At 37.1% G+C, this 20,625-nt stretch overlaps 1 protein-coding gene across 1 annotated transcript in view; it reads left to right on the top strand.

The window, feature by feature from the left end:
• The window catches only part of CRY1 (cryptochrome circadian regulator 1), a 38,686-nt gene extending 18,418 nt beyond the window's left edge, over positions 1 to 20,268 (top strand). The window contains exons 2-14 of the mRNA XM_059817274.1: positions 2,926 to 3,034; positions 6,703 to 6,845; positions 8,227 to 8,411; positions 9,771 to 9,859; positions 10,446 to 10,586; positions 10,679 to 10,990; positions 13,506 to 13,657; positions 13,752 to 13,954; positions 14,738 to 14,845; positions 16,057 to 16,149; positions 17,312 to 17,383; positions 17,477 to 17,584; positions 19,609 to 20,268. Coding sequence (XP_059673257.1) covers positions 2,926 to 3,034; positions 6,703 to 6,845; positions 8,227 to 8,411; positions 9,771 to 9,859; positions 10,446 to 10,586; positions 10,679 to 10,990; positions 13,506 to 13,657; positions 13,752 to 13,954; positions 14,738 to 14,845; positions 16,057 to 16,149; positions 17,312 to 17,383; positions 17,477 to 17,580 — 1,711 coding nt within the window. The 3' untranslated portion in view covers positions 17,581 to 17,584; positions 19,609 to 20,268. The remainder of the gene's footprint in view (positions 1 to 2,925; positions 3,035 to 6,702; positions 6,846 to 8,226; positions 8,412 to 9,770; positions 9,860 to 10,445; positions 10,587 to 10,678; positions 10,991 to 13,505; positions 13,658 to 13,751; positions 13,955 to 14,737; positions 14,846 to 16,056; positions 16,150 to 17,311; positions 17,384 to 17,476; positions 17,585 to 19,608) is intronic.
• Positions 20,269 to 20,625: the final 357 nt, after the last annotated feature.

Raw genomic sequence — 20,625 nt, 5'->3', positions numbered from 1 at the left:
AAATATGCTTAATGAACTGCATGCTTATTGTGAGTAATGACTTGTAAACTGAATCTGTGTTCTGAAAGTCAAAAGCAGTATTCTTTTGCATTGCTGTTGCTATAGATACCATAGGGTCGCTAGGGTTTTATTCGGTCTATTTTTGAACAGTGTGCTTTCAGTGAGTCTTGCAACACAAGCTGTGGTTTGGCTGTTCCTCATTTGTTCTGGTTTTGTTCAGGTAGGGGGAGTGTGTGTGTCCCCCCCGGCCACTCTCCTGCTCCCTTCCTACATATACTTAACAACTTGGGTCTACAACATTATTTTTGTTAAACACATGAAAGAGTTTTATGGAGATTGAAATGCTGGAGTGTGGTAAGAGATAGTTAAGAGATAACAGAGGGGATTTGGGGAACCAACAAAATTGAGATTAAATAGTATTAAGGGCAAGTTTAGGGATCTTGGATGTGAATTGGAGACTGGGTCAGTGCATGTAATCTTCTTGAGCAGGATTTTGTGCCAAGTCCAGACTAGAAGTTTTATGTTATGGTCAGTCAGGTAGGAAGAAAAGAGACGGAGAAATTAGAGGGAACTGAGATGCAAATAGGAAAAAACCCTAACAATTTCCTGAAAGACAGATTTTTACTTTGAATAGTTATGAGCATTTTGTCACCAATTTATTTTCATACCCTTTCTCTATATTCTGTGATACCAAGTTTAAAAAACAAACAAACAAAAACAAAACCAAAAAACCACACCAAAAAAGCACAACAACAACAAAACCCCACTAAGTAAAAAAAACCCCAATCTTTCCTGGACTGTTCCAAAGGCGTCCAGGACACTCTTGCAGTTTGTAGCAATTTGTGAAGTATCAGTGAAGCCACATGCTCTTTGAAAGCAAGATTCAGGTGGATAAGATTCGTGGTAAGGTCTGTCATTCCAGGTTTCAAAGACGTGATAAAATGAAGCTGTACTTCTCAGAGTCCATCTGGAAGTGACTTTGGCCTGGGAATGTGGGGCCCAAGTTCTCTCTGATAGAAGCATATGTGATTTGCATCTGATTCTTAGAATTACTCCTGTGTGGTTTCTAACTAAATGAATATACAGAAGTTTCGTTTTAGATACAGCATATCCTTCATGATCTTGCTACTCTGGAGTTTTTTTCGGAATAAAATTTAGCAAAGTGAGAGAATTAGACATTTTTGGCTTGTTCCAGTCATTAAACATGTAAGCATAGTTGCCAGCCAAGAAGCAGTTGTATTCTTGTACACTGGCTTCGTCTCAAACTTCCTTGCTTTCTGTTACTCTTTCAGGTCAAGTGAGCCACGCATGTTTGGTGTTTAATAGCAGTAGGGGGTTTTCCTGCCAGCCGTATATATATTAAATTTTATAGGTTTTTTCCATATAAAGTTGGAGGCAATGTGTGTTAGGTAGGCATCACTTACATATTGCTAAATCTCTAGAAAATGTAAAAAATGTTGGTAGGTTTACAACAGTCGTGTACGCTATATCCCTCCTAGAAGGTGTAACATTTTCATTGTAACAGGTTATTTTTTAGGCTTCATTCTTTAAAAACGTAGGTGTGTTATGAACAACTGATTTTAGTAAACCTGGTTGCTCGGTGCCTTTGCCTTTGTAATGCTCTGGACACTTGCAGTTGTGCAGCCTGCCCTTCCCTGGTAGCACCCAGGTTGCGGGCGTGGTGTCTGCAGACCTCTGTTGCACTGCTTTCCCTGGGTTGGTCTCAGGCGGTTGCTCCTGTGGTGTTATCCTTATGGCCTTGCATCTGTACATAGTGTCGTTACAGCAGGCTCTCTCAGGAATAATGGCCTGCAGTATAGGAATCTCCTCTTCTTTTTTCCCCCTTTGGGTATAGCTTTTGGTTTATGGCAGGGGATCCGATAATGTGCATGCAGGCTCTGACTCAGCAGCTGCCCTAATCAACTCGCGCTTTGGTGTGCGCCAACAGCATTGTAAGTAAGAACAGTTGACAGAGTTTGAGCAGCTCCTGGTGAAAACTATATTGTTACTATGAGGAAAAATGTTGCGGGGGAGCCACTTGTTACACTGGAGAGGAGTCAAGGGGAAGGGCAGTCATGTGGGGGACCCCCAGTATCTCTCTTTCTGGATGGCTGCAATGGAGTCTTCATTTTTCCTCTCCCTCCTTTTGTTTTTATTTCTTCCCCCAAACAACTTTCACCACTGGAGTTATTTTTAGTTACTGTACTCACTAATAAATCTTTGCACATGTGAACCTGTCTCAACATCCTTTGTGCAACTACCTGTTTCTCTTGAAGACTTAGATTTGCAGCACCCCTTTCCACTCTCTCTCTCTCACACACACAGAGCTTTTTTTCTTTCCTTATTTGCTGACTTGCTCATTAAATAAGTCAGGTGAGGTTAAAGCCAAGATGCATGAAACTGCTTGTTATATAGAGGGCTATTTTTATAAATGAAGGCCAAAAGGATAGTTATGACCGTGTAGTCCTCTGGTATGCTGTTTTTAGTAACAGTTCAGGCTGCTGTGTTGTAAGAAGGACTTGGATTAAGTTTAGTAGCAGTATGCCAGCAGCTGATTGTCTGTTTATTTGTTATTTATTTTTTCTGTGGTGTGCTTTTTTCTTTAGAGTGACAAGATACTTCTAGTTTTAGTTAAGACTTGAGTATGTTTTATTCCATTCCAGAGTTGAATAGTGTTGAGGTGAAAACTTAAATGGCAGTGCAGTTTGGTTTTCTGAACTATGTATTATTGAATATATTATATGGTATTGAACTACTGTAAGCTAAGTGTAATTAGAATGTGAACGTTCATGCATCACCAAAATATGCACTAAATACTGAAGGTCTGATAATTTTTATTGGGTTGTTCCTGTTAGTTCCCTTTTTCTATTGTAAAATGGTCTGGTTTGCCTCAGAAAATAAATGTTTCTTTACAATTCCTTGCAGATTCCTGCTTCAGTGTCTTGAGGATCTTGATGCCAATCTACGGAAACTGAATTCACGTTTGTTTGTTATTCGTGGACAGCCAGCAGATGTTTTCCCCAGACTTTTCAAGGTAAATGCCACCTTGCAGTTGTTGTTTCTATCCATAAATATAACCAACAAGCTAATTTCAACTAGGAATATTTCTTGTACTATATACTTCAGTGCAAGTTGTTATCCATGCAAATACTTAACTATCCTTGCAGTTTCTTTTTAAGGTTGTTTTTGTTAGATTCGAATTTTTCCCCTCTAATGTGCATATCACCAGCTGAACTTAGTTGCTCTTAGACTTTACAGTTTTTGGTTTCTTTCCAGAAATGGAACTAATTTCTATGGGTTTGTTAAGTGTAGGTACTGTGTATTACTAAGCTTCCCTTTCCTGGTTCCCTTTGAAATACCGAAATACAATTCTGTGCACATGAATCCAGGTTCATGGCCTGACCTGTAAAAGCAATGTTTTATTTAGGCTGTATATCTGCTGTGGTTGCTTTTTGGCCATTAAAAGTAATTTAATATGCTTTTTGCAGGTAGTAGGCTTGGTAAAAGCATAGTGCAGGTAAAAAACAATTTCTAGTCAAAGAAGTTTAAGGCTTTTGTGGGAAAGGGTATTATTGACCAAATTAAAGCTGTGAGGGATTGTTACTGATATTAACTTGTCTTCCATGGATAATAGTATATTTAAGGTAATAATACTATAATAGGATAGTAAAAATGAACACTTTGCAGATCGATTTTAAAATTTTTTACAGAATGACTGGATTGAGGTAACTGAGACGAGCAAGGCTGGGGGGGGGGGGGGGGGGATAAATATCTCTTTTTCCAGAGGGATTGTCTGTTCAAGATTTTTATTCCCAAGTCTTCAACACCAAGCTGAAAAGTCAACCAAAACTCACATTTCCATCTTAATTTTTGTGCTTTAGTTGTGAAATGCTAACTGGATGATACTCTGACTGGTCTTTTTTTGTTTCCCCTCAGTGAAGAATTTCCTGCAGGAGTACTGTGGCATTAGTTGCTGCTTGCAACCACCCAGATATTCAAGCTTGTTATATCTGCTTGCTAAATTTGGTTTGATTGCATTTAAATACAGGCGAAGATCTTGCTGTTCTCTGTGTTGCCTTCTGGATTTGAGTGACATGTGACAAGTTTACTTAAATGCTTTAATGGCTACTTTGACAACTCCTGTTTCACATCTTGCCACTAGGCTGATCTTTCTATGCCTAACAGCATGGGAGTGCCACATTTTCAGAATATTAATTTGTGCTGAGAAAGTAATGAAAATAACTTGTCATATAGATAGTGTACAGCAATCAAAAAACAGCTTTCACATCTATGTCTTCTGGTTCCTCAAATTACCAAAAAGTGTCTTTATCGTATATTTGTTCACTGAGGGGCTTTTCAGGACATCCTCTATCCTCAAACAAGTAAGAGGCATTGTTGAAGCTCTTGACGACTTCTTCAACTTTTGGCTGAAGACTACCTGGAACATGCATCTATCTCATATCATTAATTCTCACAGCCTCTTTTGCCAGAGCAGTAGTTGTACATCAGGTACTTGCAGTGCAGTGAAGGGCATGTAACGCTGAACCAAGTTTTTCAGATCACCCTTATTAAATGTTTCAAAGGTGAATGATGATCCTGACCCTGAAGTACACATGTAGGTGTTTTTTGGGTGGGAGAAAATAACTTTAAGTAAATAACAGTAGGAGATAGTGGAACTTCTGTAGAGTCTTGTGTCAGGAACCCTATCACAGATGCCAGTATTTGTCGATTTCCTGGGGATGAATGTTTCACAGCTGTTTCTTGGTAGGGCTCCCTTTCCAGTGGCTGAAGGACAATTCCTTCAAAAGGCAGAGCACTGATCTATCTTTATCCTTGCAAAAGGCCTCAAGAACCTTTAGGCTCTTTCATTTGTGTGTGTGTACATATATATGACTGTTTGCTTTCCTCTTTCCAGTCCTTCAGAGCAGCTTTGCTTCCCTTAACACACTGAATTCAGTGTCACATGTTTTCAGCAGTACTAGCTAACAGTGCTGCCAAGAGCAGCAGTAGGCTGTCATCCTCTGGAGTAGTGCATAGAGACAGAATATTTTTACTAGTGGACTTTGCAGGTCTTTGCAAAATTCTTTTCCTTTTTTTGTTTGTTTGGGGGGTTGTTTGGGTTTTGTTTGTTTGGGGTTTTTTTAAGTAACGAGGATGGTGGTTCCATCTGACTGCAGAAATGCAACTTCCACTACTAGCAGGCACCCACTTTGCGCCTGTTATTTAACTTGAACCAATCAAGTTTTGGTTGGTTCTTGCCTCGTTCTCTTCAATTTGTCCTGGTCTGCTCTGTATCTCTAGCTGTTTGGGACTGGCTTGATACAGAAAATAGAATTGGAACAATCTCTAATTCTTTAAATGCATCAGTGTTGCTAAAAGTATCCAGCAGTATGTGCAAAGCGATTTGTGTCCATGCTTCGTCAAAGTGCCTAGCTCATGTTGATGTGATCTCAGTGTATTCACATCACGTAGCACTTGTCTCAGAGTTCCTTGGCTCCCTTGGGGATATGTCTCTGGCTCTTGGACGCATTTTTTATGGTTTTCTTTTCAATATGCCAGAGGAAAGAAATATTTAGGCAAAATAACTGCTGCAACTTGTCAGACAGTGGTTTTACATTATGAAATGTGAAATAAATGTTGTATGAGGGTGTAGGAGGTTGCTTGAGGATTCAAGGCTTGCTGGGTCAGTCTTGGCAGACTTAATGATGGAAGGAGCCAAGCCTTCTTTCAAAGAGCAAGCACTCCTTAGAATCACCTATCCTCAGGGTTGTACCTGGGCTTCATCTATGAGAGAGTGAGAGTTCAGAAGTGAAACAGCACTCTAGGTGAACAGCATAGAGTGCCCCTTCTCTCTTTGGGGTAAATCCCGTTCTCTGAAATTGGCTGGTGTATTTAAATCAACTGATTAAGATTCTGAGGGCTTAGAAAGGTATTACTCTGAGTTTGATTGACAGGATGGCTTTCTAGGATCATTGTGTGCATACTTCACCTTTCCACTTTCCTACTGTTGCAGAAGACTTAGCCATTAGTGGATGCCTTTCTTCACTTCTTTTCCCCGACCTGTTACTGTTGGCCTTGGTAACAGCATCTGTGACATAAAGGATATTAGAATTGAAGGCGTTCTCTTTTTAGGAGGCAGATTTCTTTTTTTTTTAAATTGAGAATTTGAAGATTGTCTGTTCTGGTGGATGAGGAGTAGGGGTTTGAAAAAGGAAGGGAAAGTGTATGGTGTTTGTTTTGGGGGGTGTTTGTGGGTTGTTTTGTAGCCTCCCCCAAAACTTCAGTTCTGCTGTTAAAGTTGACAGGCATATTGGAAAAGCTTTCCTGCTGCTGATCAATGTCCAGAAGACAGCCTCTGTAATCTTTCCCTTCTGTTATGTCTCTTAAGGTACATGGATCCTAAAGTTAGAGCTAAGTTTTCAAAACTTGCACAGAAGTTTTCCCATTACTGTGTGCACCCACAGTAATGGGACAGATAGAGCCTTTTTTTATGCCGGATTCCTACTTTGATGCCAAAACTTTGGACTTTATTTTTGTGAGTCTGGGTGTCTAAATGTATTTTGGGCCTTTGTGTATCTCTGACAACTATCCACAGGTAATCGCTGGTGTTCTATCTTATCCCTGTCTTCCTGTTTTCCTTTCCCTCACCCTCCATCAAGCAGCCAAGCTGCTGAAGGACCATATTTTTGTTTTGTGTTGCAGGAATGGAATATTGCAAAACTTTCCATTGAATATGATTCTGAACCATTTGGGAAGGAAAGAGATGCAGCAATTAAGAAGCTGGCTAGTGAAGCTGGAGTGGAGGTCATTGTTCGAATTTCCCATACATTATATGACCTAGACAAGTAAGTTACCGTTACCTCTGATTTTAAAAAGAAAAAAAATATTAATTTTGTGTAGTATTTGGTTAGATATTGTGTGCTACTTTCTACGCAGAGCACTTTATATTTAGGAAGACTACAAATTTGTTTTATGTTTCTCTTTTATCCATCCATATTATTACATGCTGAGTAGATCTTTGCAACTCCAAAATATGGTGCATAACTGTATCTGAAATACAGTTTCGATTTGGGGTTCTTTTGAAAATAATGGTCGTGTCAATTATCTGTCTTCTATAATGAAGTTACTCAAACATGCCTGTAACTTCTCCCAAATAAGATCTGTTATTGTTTAGTTTTTTCGTTAGATTGCTTTGTCCTCATTTCACTTGTTGTACACAAGTTAGCAGAAAGTCCTTTATTTTTCAAGAACTGTTTCCAATCAGTTATGTATCCGATAAGTAACTGGGGATTGTTTGACATCCCTGCATTGCCTTACTTAATGTCATGTTTATATTTCTCCACAGATCTATTTAAATGGATTAGTATTAGCTCCCTATTATAGAAACATAATCTGCAAACTATTCAAAAGTGTGGCTTGGCTTCTCTTAATGTTAAGTAATTTATTGTGGTAGATGCCCGTTTTATTCTGTTACAAGCCAATGTATGAGAGGCAGCTAGACATATGGGAGGAAAGGGAAAGGGAATTATTTACTATTTTGAAACCAATACCTGATTTTTTGTTTAATTCTAGATTGAAAATTCCTTTTCTTCTGTCCCTGCCCAAGCACCCCCCCAAATGAACAGCTGGTTCCATCTACCACTTCATAAATTATTTTTTTGAAGTTTTCCTGTTTCAGAGATTTTAAATGTATTTAAGATGCCAATGCAAAATATGGAAACTGTGTGTTTTTACAACAGTCATTGTGTATAAACTACACCTTAATTTTTCCCCATATTAAGACAGTTGTAATACTGACTACTGTTCTCAGTACCAGAATAGAAAAATAGATTTTTAATGCAAATAGCATAGTCTTGTAGGTGACTTGGATGTATCTTTTATGTAGCTATGATCTCTCATCTTCTTTGCTGATCTGTATTTTTCTTTGCCTTGAGCTGCCCATATTCATTATTTACTTGTTCTTGAGGGACTTTCCTCAACCCAGGAATGAAGAATAATTGACTTGGTTATAAACATTAATGTATATGTCTCCCTAGTGGGGAAAAAAGGATGGTAAAATTAAAGTTCAAACTGTCTGGATTACCATGTATATCTGTGAATTTATATAACATGATAGAGGCAGGCAAGAAGATATTTCTGTGTGTGTATATTTTTTATAGATTAAAAAAAATTATATACTATTGTCTCACATACGTTTTTCTTTTTCTTTTTTTTTTTTCAATCCAGAATAATAGAATTAAATGGAGGACAGCCTCCTCTTACTTACAAGCGATTCCAGACCCTAATTAGTAGAATGGAACCACTGGAGATGCCAGTGGAGACTATAACCCCAGAAGTAATGGAAAAATGTACTACTCCAGTTTCTGATGACCATGACGAGAAATACGGTGTCCCGTCACTTGAAGAGCTAGGTATGTTCTAAGATTGCTTTAATGTTGTGAAACAAGTAAGATGTAATCTACTGCTAAAAGCATAATACTTACAATAACTGAGAGAGGTTCTACTTATGGTTAATTGGTAAACTGATGCCAATTATGACATACAAAAAGAACAAAAAAGAATAATGAACTCTGTAAATGTTAGTAGTTTTCTTCTAATTGGGAGGTCAGATATGTCAAACTACGCTAAGTACTGTTTGGCTTCTTGTAATACAGCATAGCCATTTTTCCATGGTACCAAAGAATCATTAAGCTACTAATAGTCTTTGATACTTTTATTAAATGCATTTGGTATCTTTGTGCTTCAGGTCATTAATCTATCATTTTTAAAAACCAATTATTAAAAAAAACCCTCTTGTCTTGCAATGCCAAAAAAGGATAATAAGGCAAATAATTATTTTAGAAGCTTCTTGGGGAAAAAAAAAGTCTTATGTTTCTGTAAATGTAATTTTAAGAAACAGTATCAAGCTGTTGTCCTGTGAATCCCCCCTCTTTTTCCTGTTCCCCCGCACCCCGAAATACAGGCAAATATTGTATGACCTCCAAATTGCTAACAAAAGGGTCTGGACAGATTTTGGCTAATCTCTGGCTGCTTTGTCAAGTCTGTTTGAACTCTCATACAACAGACCTTGCTTTTAAAGCCTTTTTAAGAAGAGACGATCTCACTATACAGTGGTTAAACTATAGGCAGACATGTTATCTCATGCACCTGGTGAACAATCTTGGTGGAGGTGTTGGGGGTGTGGAATAAATCTTGTTACCTTCTTTTCATCTTTCTTTTGCAGCTCAAGTATGTGTTTATCATCAAATTGACAAAAATCCCCATCTGTTAAGTCAAGGTCGCTGAAACCTAGGAATGTTCTGAAGATAGTGCTTGTGCTTTTAACTTGATGGAAGAAGTTTTTAGACATTCTGTAAATTACAATAGCAATTGTTGCTTCTTAGTAGTAATTTTTTAAAAAGATGTGGTTTTGGGATAGCCCACATATTGCAGGGTTAAGAACTTGAAAATAATTTGAAAAATGATAGAAAGGTCACTTTGCAAAAAACAGAAGAAGTGGAATTGAAGTAAGACCATTCAGCATGTAAAACTTGTAATGTAAATTAATGTAAAAGTGAAAATTGGATTTTTATACAAATAGAGGTATTGAATGTGCTTTGATAAGACTTGGTTGTGTACTGTTTTAAAACCTGTACTTTGCTGTGTGTCCAGCTTAGGGTTATTCTCAAGATACAATAAAATGTGGTCAAGTATGCTAAAAGTATGCTAAAAATTTGTTGCCCTGCAGTATAAGCAAACAAGGAATTTCCTTGTTTCAATTTGTTTTTCAGGTTTTGACACAGATGGTCTGCCTTCTGCAGTATGGCCAGGGGGAGAAACAGAAGCTCTCACACGTTTGGAAAGACATTTAGAACGAAAGGTATGTTTCAAAGCATTGCAAGTATGACATATCTGGGAAACATAGTTATTCTTTGCAATGAAAGGTGAAAGGAATTGGGCAAGTCATTTTAAAAAAATCAAAACCACAAACTTGAACTCGAGGCCTTGATATAATGATATAAATAAAGTTGCTGTTTCTTAGTTTTAAAAGGTGATAGCAGGCTGACTTTAATTTGAATCTTGGAGAAAGACTGTTATGCTATTTTCTACTCAAAATTAATTACTACTTCTTTGTAGGTAATTTTACTTGAAACGTATTTTTTTGTAATTTTGGAGGGGGATTCCTCTAAAAGCTAACATTGCTAGTTGTCTAGGTTTTCTCTGTATTTAAAAGAAAGGGATAGGTAGTTCTGGAAGGTGGTTCATGCCTTCTACATTGAGAAGAATTACCTTCTAGAGATTTCACTGATTCAAAAGGAACCCCTAGATATCATAGGTAACATGATCATCTGTCCAGTGTCTGGTTTCAGTTATAGACAGTGCGTGATTTCTCCCTTTATGTTTACAAGTTGCTACCTATCCTGTAGTCTGATATTGCTTTGTGGTTTTTGGTTTTGTTTTTTAAGGCTTGGGTAGCAAACTTTGAAAGACCACGAATGAATGCAAATTCCCTTCTGGCAAGCCCTACAGGGCTTAGTCCCTACCTCCGCTTTGGCTGTTTGTCCTGTCGTCTCTTTTATTTCAAGTTAACGGATCTGTACAAAAAGGTATGATTTCTACGTTGTCAGCTACACATTCTTAGATGCCATGATTTTTCCCTACTACCTCTCCTAATAAAATGTTTTCCTTTGATCTTCAGGTAAAAAAGAACAGCTCCCCTCCCCTCTCCCTCTATGGCCAGCTGTTATGGCGTGAATTTTTCTACACGGCAGCGACTAACAATCCACGGTTTGATAAAATGGAGGGGAATCCTATCTGTGTTCAAATTCCGTGGGATAAGAATCCTGAGGCTTTGGCCAAATGGGCAGAAGGCAGGACAGGTTTTCCTTGGATTGATGCGATTATGACACAGCTTCGTCAAGAAGGTTGGATTCACCATTTAGCCCGGCATGCTGTAGCATGCTTTTTGACTCGAGGTGACCTCTGGATTAGCTGGGAAGAAGGAATGAAGGTATTGTTTCTTATTCTTGAATTTCTTAAAGTGCCTGTTAAAGTTTCAGATAGTCGTTCTAGAATTGTTGTTACTGTGTGGTACAAGTTGAATGTTAAACCTTGAACTGTGGCCAAAATTAAAGTGGTTCTGGTAAACCAGTGGTGCTGAAGTCTTGCCTGTTGAATGCCCCCTTTTATTGGAATATTAGGGTGTTTCTTGCAGTCAGAATAGGTCTGCAATTCTTTTAAATTTGAGATGTTTTTCCTAAATCTTGGTAAATAAACACGGATTACTCTTGTAGTTGAAATTTCTTTCCAGTCATACTTTGTGAAGAGTTTCTGTTCACATCTTGCATCTGCTTCCCTGTGAAGGGAAAGCACCACGGGAATTGAAGGCAGAAAAGTAAAAGCTGAGAATGTCCTTTTGGCAATTTCTGTCCCTTTGCCCAATCTTGGAAGTGTGATTATGGGCAACGTGATTTGGCTGAAGTTTCAGTGCAATTAATTTCTATGCAAGTATCCAAGAGATGCTGAAGTTCAAATTACAAATGTCAGTCTTTTGAAGAAAATAAAGGAATAATTTAATCTCAGCATTTGAATCAGTTTTACATTTTAAGAAGGGTAGCACATCTTTTACTGAGCAATGATACTAATTAACAATAGTTAACAATATTTTTTATTTTTGAAATCTAAAAAAGAATTTACTTGCCATCAGGATTGTGACCTTATTTCATATATGTATATAATCTTATGAAATTTTGCATTCCTTAACAAATCAGTTGTAAGCAAACACCTTCCATTTAAAAAAAAAAAAAAAAATTGACTTGGTTACACAACAACATAAGCTGCTTTAGGAGTTTTCCTTTTGCAGTTCATAGATAAAGACATCGAAGATGCATATATGTAGGTAACTCAGCCAAACAACGAAGTGGTATATTACAGATCAATACCAACTCGTTCTTTGTTTTGAAATAATATAGATATATGGAGGGCCCAGACTTGTGCAGTGGAAAGATGTTTAATTCATGCGTCCATAGTTAGCAAAAGTTAATCTGGCCTTCCACAGTGATGTTATTTCCAAAGTCTTATTACATGGCAGCATCTAGTGGAACAGTTGTGTGCTAACACTTAATGTCCATATAAAGATCTTGTTACATTATTAGTCACTTTCTATTTAAAATGTTTTTTTAAAAGTGTTTTAAGATAAATCTTATTTTTTTCAAAACAAACAAACTTTTTTCCCAAATAGTTGCAGATATTTAGACAATGATACTTTTGTAACACTTGTTCAGTGTATACTGTAGAATGAATGCGTTATTGAATACATGGAGAGAGAGGAGATATCCTTGTTTAATGGTTTTACCTTATTTAGACTTCATATTGGAATAATACTAGTTGAGGTTAGGTGGCAGTAGTAAGATGTTACATTTTAGTGTCTTAGCATGAAGAAAGATGGTGGCTTCTTTGGAACGTTTGGAGACAATGCAGGTTTGAAAGGAAACTCAGAACTTGCAAAAATATGTATTAAGTATCTGTTTTGAAACCTAGTTCTCAGTGCGCTCTTTTAATAAAAGGTACTTCAATGTTCTCCTTCAAAGAATAAGGCTTCTCTTTATTCCTTGTTAGCCTGTATTGCTAGTGATCTGACTAAACAGAGAAACTTCTTTTTGTACAAGTTAGTATTGTCTGTGTTAATAAGTAAAAAACAATCAGTGCCAGAAATGTGAATGTTTCACAACTGTTGAGCTCCAGATTTAAAGTAAAACCCCCATAAATCTTCAACTTCCTCATGGGTTATTTTTAATATAATAGGTGTAGCAATTCCCAGAGAGGACTTCTTTTGTCTTCAGACCAGAGTTAATTATCTGTCCCACCATTCTTCAGCATGCTTGGTGGTTCATATACCTCCAAGAATGTAAATGTGCATCGTCAAAACTGTGACTTACTAGATTAACTATTGGCCTTCAAGAATAGAACTTCTGAATGTTTGTGCTACCCTGAAACTCTTGAATTCTACTCTTGGGACTCCTCGCGTACTGAAAGGTGCTGCGCAAGTTGAGGTATTCAGAGCGACAGTTTGAGTTTGAAATGGTTTTTGTACGTTCCCTGTTCTCTGGACGTTTGCAAAGCTTACTCAATTGTAATGTGATGAAGCAACTCTTCTGAAAGCAACAAATGCCACTTGCAAGCAGTCAGGCTCCAGCCATCCTATAGGGATTTATTTTTTTAAGGATGTGTTTATGCAAGAATGCATAACTTTTTTTGGTTATAGCTTTCTGAGATGTCTACAAGGTTTTTTACAGGGTAAAAGCCGAACAGGCTATCACACTTTTGTTCTTGAGTTTGGCATTTAGGTAAGTATTTGTAATTGCGTACTGAGTATTCCGTGAATGTTGCCAGGTAAGAAAGAGCGTTGCTACATTGAAGAGCTGGGTTTCCTCTGCTGAAATCAGAAACTCGGAAAAATTCCTGGAAAAGCAGGTGTCTCGAAGGTGTGCCGTGTTCAGACTAACTTGTTGCTCTAATTTCTTAAGGTCTTTGAAGAGCTCTTACTTGATGCAGATTGGAGTGTGAATGCTGGAAGCTGGATGTGGCTATCCTGTAGTTCCTTCTTTCAGCAGTTTTTTCACTGCTATTGTCCAGTGGGTTTTGGCAGAAGAACTGACCCAAATGGGGATTATATCAGGTAACTCACAATCCAGAAATTGCAGCGATTCATGGATGTTGCTTAAACTGTCAAGTGGCTTTATACTTAAAATGACCTTTTTATTTTTTTTAAGACGTTATTTGCCAGTACTTAGAGGTTTCCCTGCAAAATACATCTACGATCCTTGGAATGCCCCAGAGAGTGTCCAGAAGGCTGCAAAATGTATTATAGGAGTTAATTATCCCAAACCAATGGTAAATCATGCAGAGGCAAGCCGTCTGAATATTGAGAGGATGAAACAAATCTACCAGCAGCTTTCACGATACAGAGGACTGGGTATGGTTGTAGGCTATTGGCTTTATTTATTTGAAAAGTTCTCTCACCTTCTAGCAATTAATAATTTTGTCCCTTAGCAGTGGTAATCAGGTGTGAGCTCAGTGTCGTGGCCAAAGTTGTGTATTCAGATAAATAAAAATATTAGATGTAACCAAGAAAGGGAAGAAAGAATTTCAGTGGAGCGCCTCTTTCCAAATCTTACCCAGAAATTGTTTTTCTGTAGGTTTTCGGAAGTTTTTTCATTGAACTGGGTCTTCTGTGCGTTCTGGTACTCTTGTACAGACAGTTTTTAATACCGGTGATTAGAAAATGAATGAACCATACTGTATTTGCATTTGCAAATGCTGTTGCTCAAATAGAGACCAGTGCAACCTCTGGTAGCATTCTTCCTAGTTAGGACAGACCATCCCCTTTGCTCCGAGAAGTAAACCACATGCACGTGTATTGTTCAGGAAGGCGTAAGCAGTCAGTATGTTTAGGCATTGGATATTGAATCAGGATGCATTGCACTTCAATGCGACATAGCGAATACATGTAACTAATGAATACTGGAAAAGTTATGCGGAATATTACATAGAAAAATGCCAGTTAAGTAATTGTGAACTAAAATTACTTGGCAAGATCCCAGAAGTAGGCAAGATAGAGAGATGTTCTCCTGTTACAAAGGTAAAACACTCAGGGTGAGGGTGGAGATTTGGCTATCATGAGGGAAAAAGCATGCTACACTTAATTTTTTTTTTTCCAGTCTTTCTTTATGGCTATATATTTTATTTTGTTGCTTAGGTCTTCTTGCAACAGTGCCTTCTAATCCAAATGGAAATGGAAATGGAAATGGTGGCCTAATGGGCTATTCACCAGGAGAAAGCATTTCTGGTTGTGGTAGTACAGGAGGTCAGTCAAATTCTTTCAATACATAGAATTATTGGAACTGAACTGCACGAATGTCTTTCATAATGCCCTTGGCATTACGTATTGTAAGAAAGAACTGTTTTCACAAGACAGTTTTCAGTGCAAGTCACAAACATTTTCAAATTTATTCACTAAGTTTGGTAGTATTTGTATATAGACATCTTCAGATTTCTTTTTTTTAATCTCGAACATGTAAGAATTTTTTAACTTGTTCTTTTTTCCCCCTGAAAATTGCTTATTAACATGTATCAAACAGTTTGATTTCAAAAGCATTTGAATGTGACTTTCTTCTAGAAGTCTACAAGCATTCTGATACTGGTAATAAGGAGTGTTTTGTGAATTTCCAAGTCAGAACTGTTAATTTGTAAAGTTTTCTAATGGTAGCATTAGATTGCTTACTGGAATTTAATTCTACCAGAATGTCAACAACAGCATGGTGGACAGTGTCAGAAAGAACTTAATATAGAACTTATCATACAGTTTTTATGAAAATTATCTTAGACTATTAACATTCTTATTGTAACATTCAAAGACTAGTAATAACTAGTTACTAAGAAAAAAATAAAAAATAAGAACAGTATTAACATTGTATAAATCCATGGTGCATCAACATCTTGAATGCTATGTACACCTTGGACTCCTCATTGTAAAAGTATACAGCAGAACTGGAAATTTACTGCTTTTGTGTTCTCCTTAGGCTTTAGTCAAGGTTAGAAGCAGATTGGGGAGGAAGATGGACCTTATTGTTCTCAGCCAGTACAGTTCCTCTCGAAGAATTAAAGTGTAGACTCCTTAAAGCTGGGTGCTTGAGCTTTTATTTCTTTTAAGTTCAGAGATGTAGAAGACAGAAAGGGCTTAGTTTAAAAAATAAACAACATGCCCACTTTTTTTCCTTAAAATGTATACATATATACTTAAATGTATACATGTACTTACACTTTTCACATCAGAAGTGTATCCATCTTGTAGGAGGTTACTGTGTATTCATCTGAATTTGCAAGTGTGAATTTGGAAAGATGAAAGCATTAGAGCTTTGGATGTGTTATTGAGACGGTTTGGAAAAAAAAAAAACAAAACAAAACACAATTAAAGTCTGCCTCTTGAAGAGGCAGGGGGGGAAAACTCAACACTTAAAATTCCAGAACTGGAACTATATCTTCTGTTATGTTTAAGTCTTTTTCCTGCCTCTCCAGGAGCTCAGCTGGGAACTGGTGATGGTCATACAGTTGTTCAGCCATGTGCCCTGGGAGACTCTCATACAGGAGCAAGTGGAATTCAGCAGCAAGGTATTATGGCAGTGCCTGTCTGTAGAGGATCTCCAAATCCTTGCAACTATGGAAAAACAGACAAAACATCAAAATAACATGGATAGATTTTTGGTGACAGCTGCTGCCTACAACTTGAACTGGCCTTGTTTCTGTTCTTGAAACATAAAAATTATTTCTTAGAGTGAACTTGCTTATCTTGTCACTTCTCTAAAATGCTCATCTAGAACAATATTTGTATGTTTTGAGTGGGAGGGATCACAAGTGTGACTAAACAAAAATGAATAAACATTATCCTAGATTACTTTAAATGAAAGATACTGAAAGAAGTTCACTTCGTGTATTTGATAGCAATATTTGCATGCTATCTTTTCCCTGATTTCACTACCACTCTTCCCATATATAGTAAATTTCCACAGTTTTGTGTGGATATTCTCATATTGTAGAGGCAAATTTTTTGTTACTTCAACTATACAGAAACTTAAGCTGTGGTTTGTGATAGATAAAAGTTGCAGTCAAATTTAGCACAACTGTTTCTTTCTTTGCAGTCTTAACAGAGGTTGTGTGTTTACTGATCATGGAAGACTGTAATCTGTGTTTTGTTTAAGCACCCAGAATATAACCGGAACACCACAACTGTTCAGAATAAGAAATCTTGCAACTGCTTTTGCTAATTTGCACTATTTATGCAGAGCGCTCCGTGTCCAGGGTGCCAGTGGATCGTTTATGTGAACCAGAAAATAGTTTGCATCTTTCTTTAAGTTACTTGCATTTTTTTTCCGCAGCTAGTTATGCTAAGGATTCACTAGTATTGCTGTGACAGAGTAATAAGAAGGATGAGGAGACTTGGCAGAACAATTGTTAAAATTCGTAACAACTTTGAATTAAAGTGTTTGGATATATAAACATTCTGCTTGTTGCAAATATAATGCATAAATATGTACGCACTTAATATTGTTCACCGTGCATATATAAGTGCATATATATTTAACTGCTGTAGGCTGCCATGAGTGGGTTTTTTTGCATAAGAACTCTTCTGCATTTAGGATGGTTTCTGGCAGGATTTTTCTTGATGATGGAAAATAAATCAATTGGCTCCTTTTTGTTATTGTAAAGAATGTAATTGTACACTTGCAGTTCTAAATTTTATTTATTATAATAAATATCTACTGTATCTGAACAGGTTACTGTCAAGCAAGTAGTATCTTACACTATGCTCATGGAGACAATCAACAATCACACTTATTGCAAGCAGGTAATTTAAAGAATAACAAAAAAAGAAACGCTTTTCCTGAATATATGAAGGTGCAACAGAGTCTTAATGTAAACACTGGTTTTAAATTATCAGGAAGAACGGCCCTTGGTACTGGCATTAGTGCAGGGAAACGCCCAAATCCAGAAGAAGAAACTCAGAGCGTTGGACCAAAAGTCCAGCGACAGAGCACAAATTAAACTGGTAAGATTTGAGACACCTTGAAGTTATCCTGTTAATGAGTAAATTCCTCTACAGATTTTGTGCCTGTGATAACATTCATATCACTGCAATGCAAAGGATCCTAAATTATTGCTGTAAATATTTCAGTTCCAGGTACTGTACAAACAATACAAAATCCTGGCTCTAGAGAATTTATGAAGTATGAGGTAGGAAGTAGTTATAAAAATAGAACCAGATCGAAGCTTATCAGACACAGATTGAGGTGTTAATGGAAGGGAGATGGATAAACTGTGGTTTCACATACATTAGCAGAGCTGCTTCTGTAGCTTCAGTTACTCTCTGCTCCTGCATATCACCTTAAGTTGTGCCAGCAGCACTGTTTGTGTGAATGTAAGGTGATCTGAATCAGAAGACTAACACAACTTAAAAGGAAGGGCTCAGGGCCCGGATTAGAGCTCTAGACAAAGAAGTGGACTAAGCAGAACATGTTTTAGAGAGAGACTGCAGAAAACCTGCAAAATGTGGATGTAGTTACTGCCTGTAAAGATGTAGAAACAAGAAAGATTTGAAGACTTGAGCATTTGTCATTGGTCTGTAACCTAAGCAGGATGCTCAGATTGCCAAGTTTGTCAAGAAAAGCTGTAGTGAAAAGTACTTGAATTTGGAGAAGGAGGCATTGCTGATAGATACACACGAACAGGTGTGAAAATGTTTATACAGAAGCAGTAAATTGGAGAAGGACTTTGATGTGTATGAAATCATCAACATAGAGAAGATAACTGGATTTTGTGTTTTGTATAAAGTTACTTAGGAACAGGATAGAGAAAAGAAGGCCAAAGATTTTATACCTCTTCCAGTGAGCTTGATTTGAGAGGAATAAGGAAGATGACCTGAAAGACAAGTTAAAGAGTAAATTACTTAGGAGGAAAGCCAAAGAATGGAGGGGTGTCTGAAACAAGAGGGGACAAGGTTCCAAGATTAGGAGTGTGGCTGCATAGATTAAAGGTGATTGAGATGTCATTCCATCCTTATCTTTTACAAAAAACAAGTTAAGAGTTGGTCATTATGGAGTTTGAAGAATAAGTAAGAATAGCACATAGGCGAGATAATAGCATATGGAGAGACTTTGGAATTGGAAGATAGGGATTCTGTACAGCATATATAGAAGATGCATTCAGCACCTCTAGAGATGAAAAGGGAAATTCAATCCACTTCATTTGGATTTGACAGCAATATCTAATTTTGCTTGTTATGTGGTGTCAGCACTTTGACAAAGTTACTGTGGTGCATTATGAACAACTGTGTTGTACTGATTTGTTTCATTGAAGAACCACAGCATTGCTTCCATAATGCCTGTTACTTGAAGAAGTGAGCTGAGACCTTAGCAATTGATTCATCTGCTATTTTGTCACATACTGGAAGTACTGTAAACTGTGCTTCTGTGTTTTCAAACTGATTTCTGGTACTCGGATGGGCCTGAGTGGAACGTAATTCCAAGAGAGTCCGTGTTTCAGTAGCTGTCTAATCCTTAGTATGTGTAGATTCATTCAGCATCCATGTTTTGTATTGCAGAATTCCTTAGGTGCTCGTGTCTGTGTAGAAGAAGTGCCTGCAGAGCGAACGTCTGGTTCCTGTCTAAGCTCTTTTTCAATTGAGAGACAGGTTGGAGGGGTTTCTAGTTTGGCAGAGAAAACTGATTTTGTTAGGGGTGTTCAAAGCATGCTGCAAAAGCATTATAGTCAAATACAAAAATCAGCCAAGATCATACTCAAAAACACTGCTGGCAAAAGGATGTGCGCGCCTTCTGGATACCACTGAAGTACGGAGGTTGTTGGGTTTCTTTTTTCTTCTTTTTTTTTTTCCTTCCCCTTTTAGCCTCTAAGGAGTAAGAAATAAGAATTCTGAGTACATGGGCTAATACAAATGGGGACAGGGCTTCCTGCACTGAGAAGGGGGGAAAGAATATTCATCCCTTGAATTATTTGTGCCGCCTTCATAGACTCACGACAAACTGCTTATGAATACTTTTTTCTTTTTTCTTGCAGCATTATTGGAAGAGAAGATACCACTCAGAGAACACACAGGTCAAAATTCCTGCTACTCTGCATTGGAACTAAAGTGTTGTGAGAGTACATGTACTAAAATGACATAAATTTTCATAAATTATTTTCAATTGTTCTCAGTTGTTGCAAACAAGTCCAATTTTTGGAATGCATTATTTCTAACTGGCATTTCTATGGTTTTTAACTTTTTAATGACTCTTTCACAAAGGGCAAATTGAGTTTTGTATATAAAGTATTTGGTGAAGAATTTGCTAACTTAATGTAAATATAAACATTCATGATTAGCGATAGACCCATCAATATATTTTTGATAATCTTTCATGTATATGGTAGTAGGAAAAGCTGTAGTGATGTTCTGTAAAATGGATGGACATAGAAGGTTTTGAAGTTTTTAAATTGTTATTATTTTTAGATTCCAGAACTTGACCTCTGTATGATCAACTTCATATTTTCATAATGTAAGTGCTTAGGACTGTGTTTAATCAAATACAGTAGAGTTGTAACCTTTATTAATTGCATCTGTATATAAGTCATATGCCAATTTCTTGTTGAGTTGTAAAATAAATTTACTTGTATATGTCCAGTCCTTGTATTTCCCAGTTGCCTTGTTCAGTAATGACATAACTTGTTAATAAAAGAGAATTGTATATATAGATACATATGTCTGTCTTTTGTGTATGCTATTGCTCTGGTACATAGTTCCAAACAAAACTGTCAGGAAAAAAAGAAGGGAAATCTAATTTTTAAACTTAATCTGGAGGCCACGAACAGTGAACTATATTACCTTTCACTTCAAGTTTTATGATACTGAAGCAAAGCACTATCCAAATTATTCAGGCATTTTTGTTGAAATAGCATGTATGTATTCTTACCATTAAATATTTTTCACCAATGTGTTTAGTAAATGTTTCTTCAAAATCTAGGGTGGGGTTTTCGTTTTGCTATAACTGCAGTTTGCTATCAAGACTGGTAGTCTTTCCTGCACTGCAGCTAATTTGC

This window comes from Gavia stellata, chromosome 4, assembly GCF_030936135.1.
Source record: "Gavia stellata isolate bGavSte3 chromosome 4, bGavSte3.hap2, whole genome shotgun sequence".
Classification (NCBI taxonomy): Eukaryota; Metazoa; Chordata; class Aves; order Gaviiformes; family Gaviidae; genus Gavia; species Gavia stellata.
Note: the sequence above shows the minus strand (reverse complement) of the source record. Positions and strands in the feature narration are given on the sequence as shown.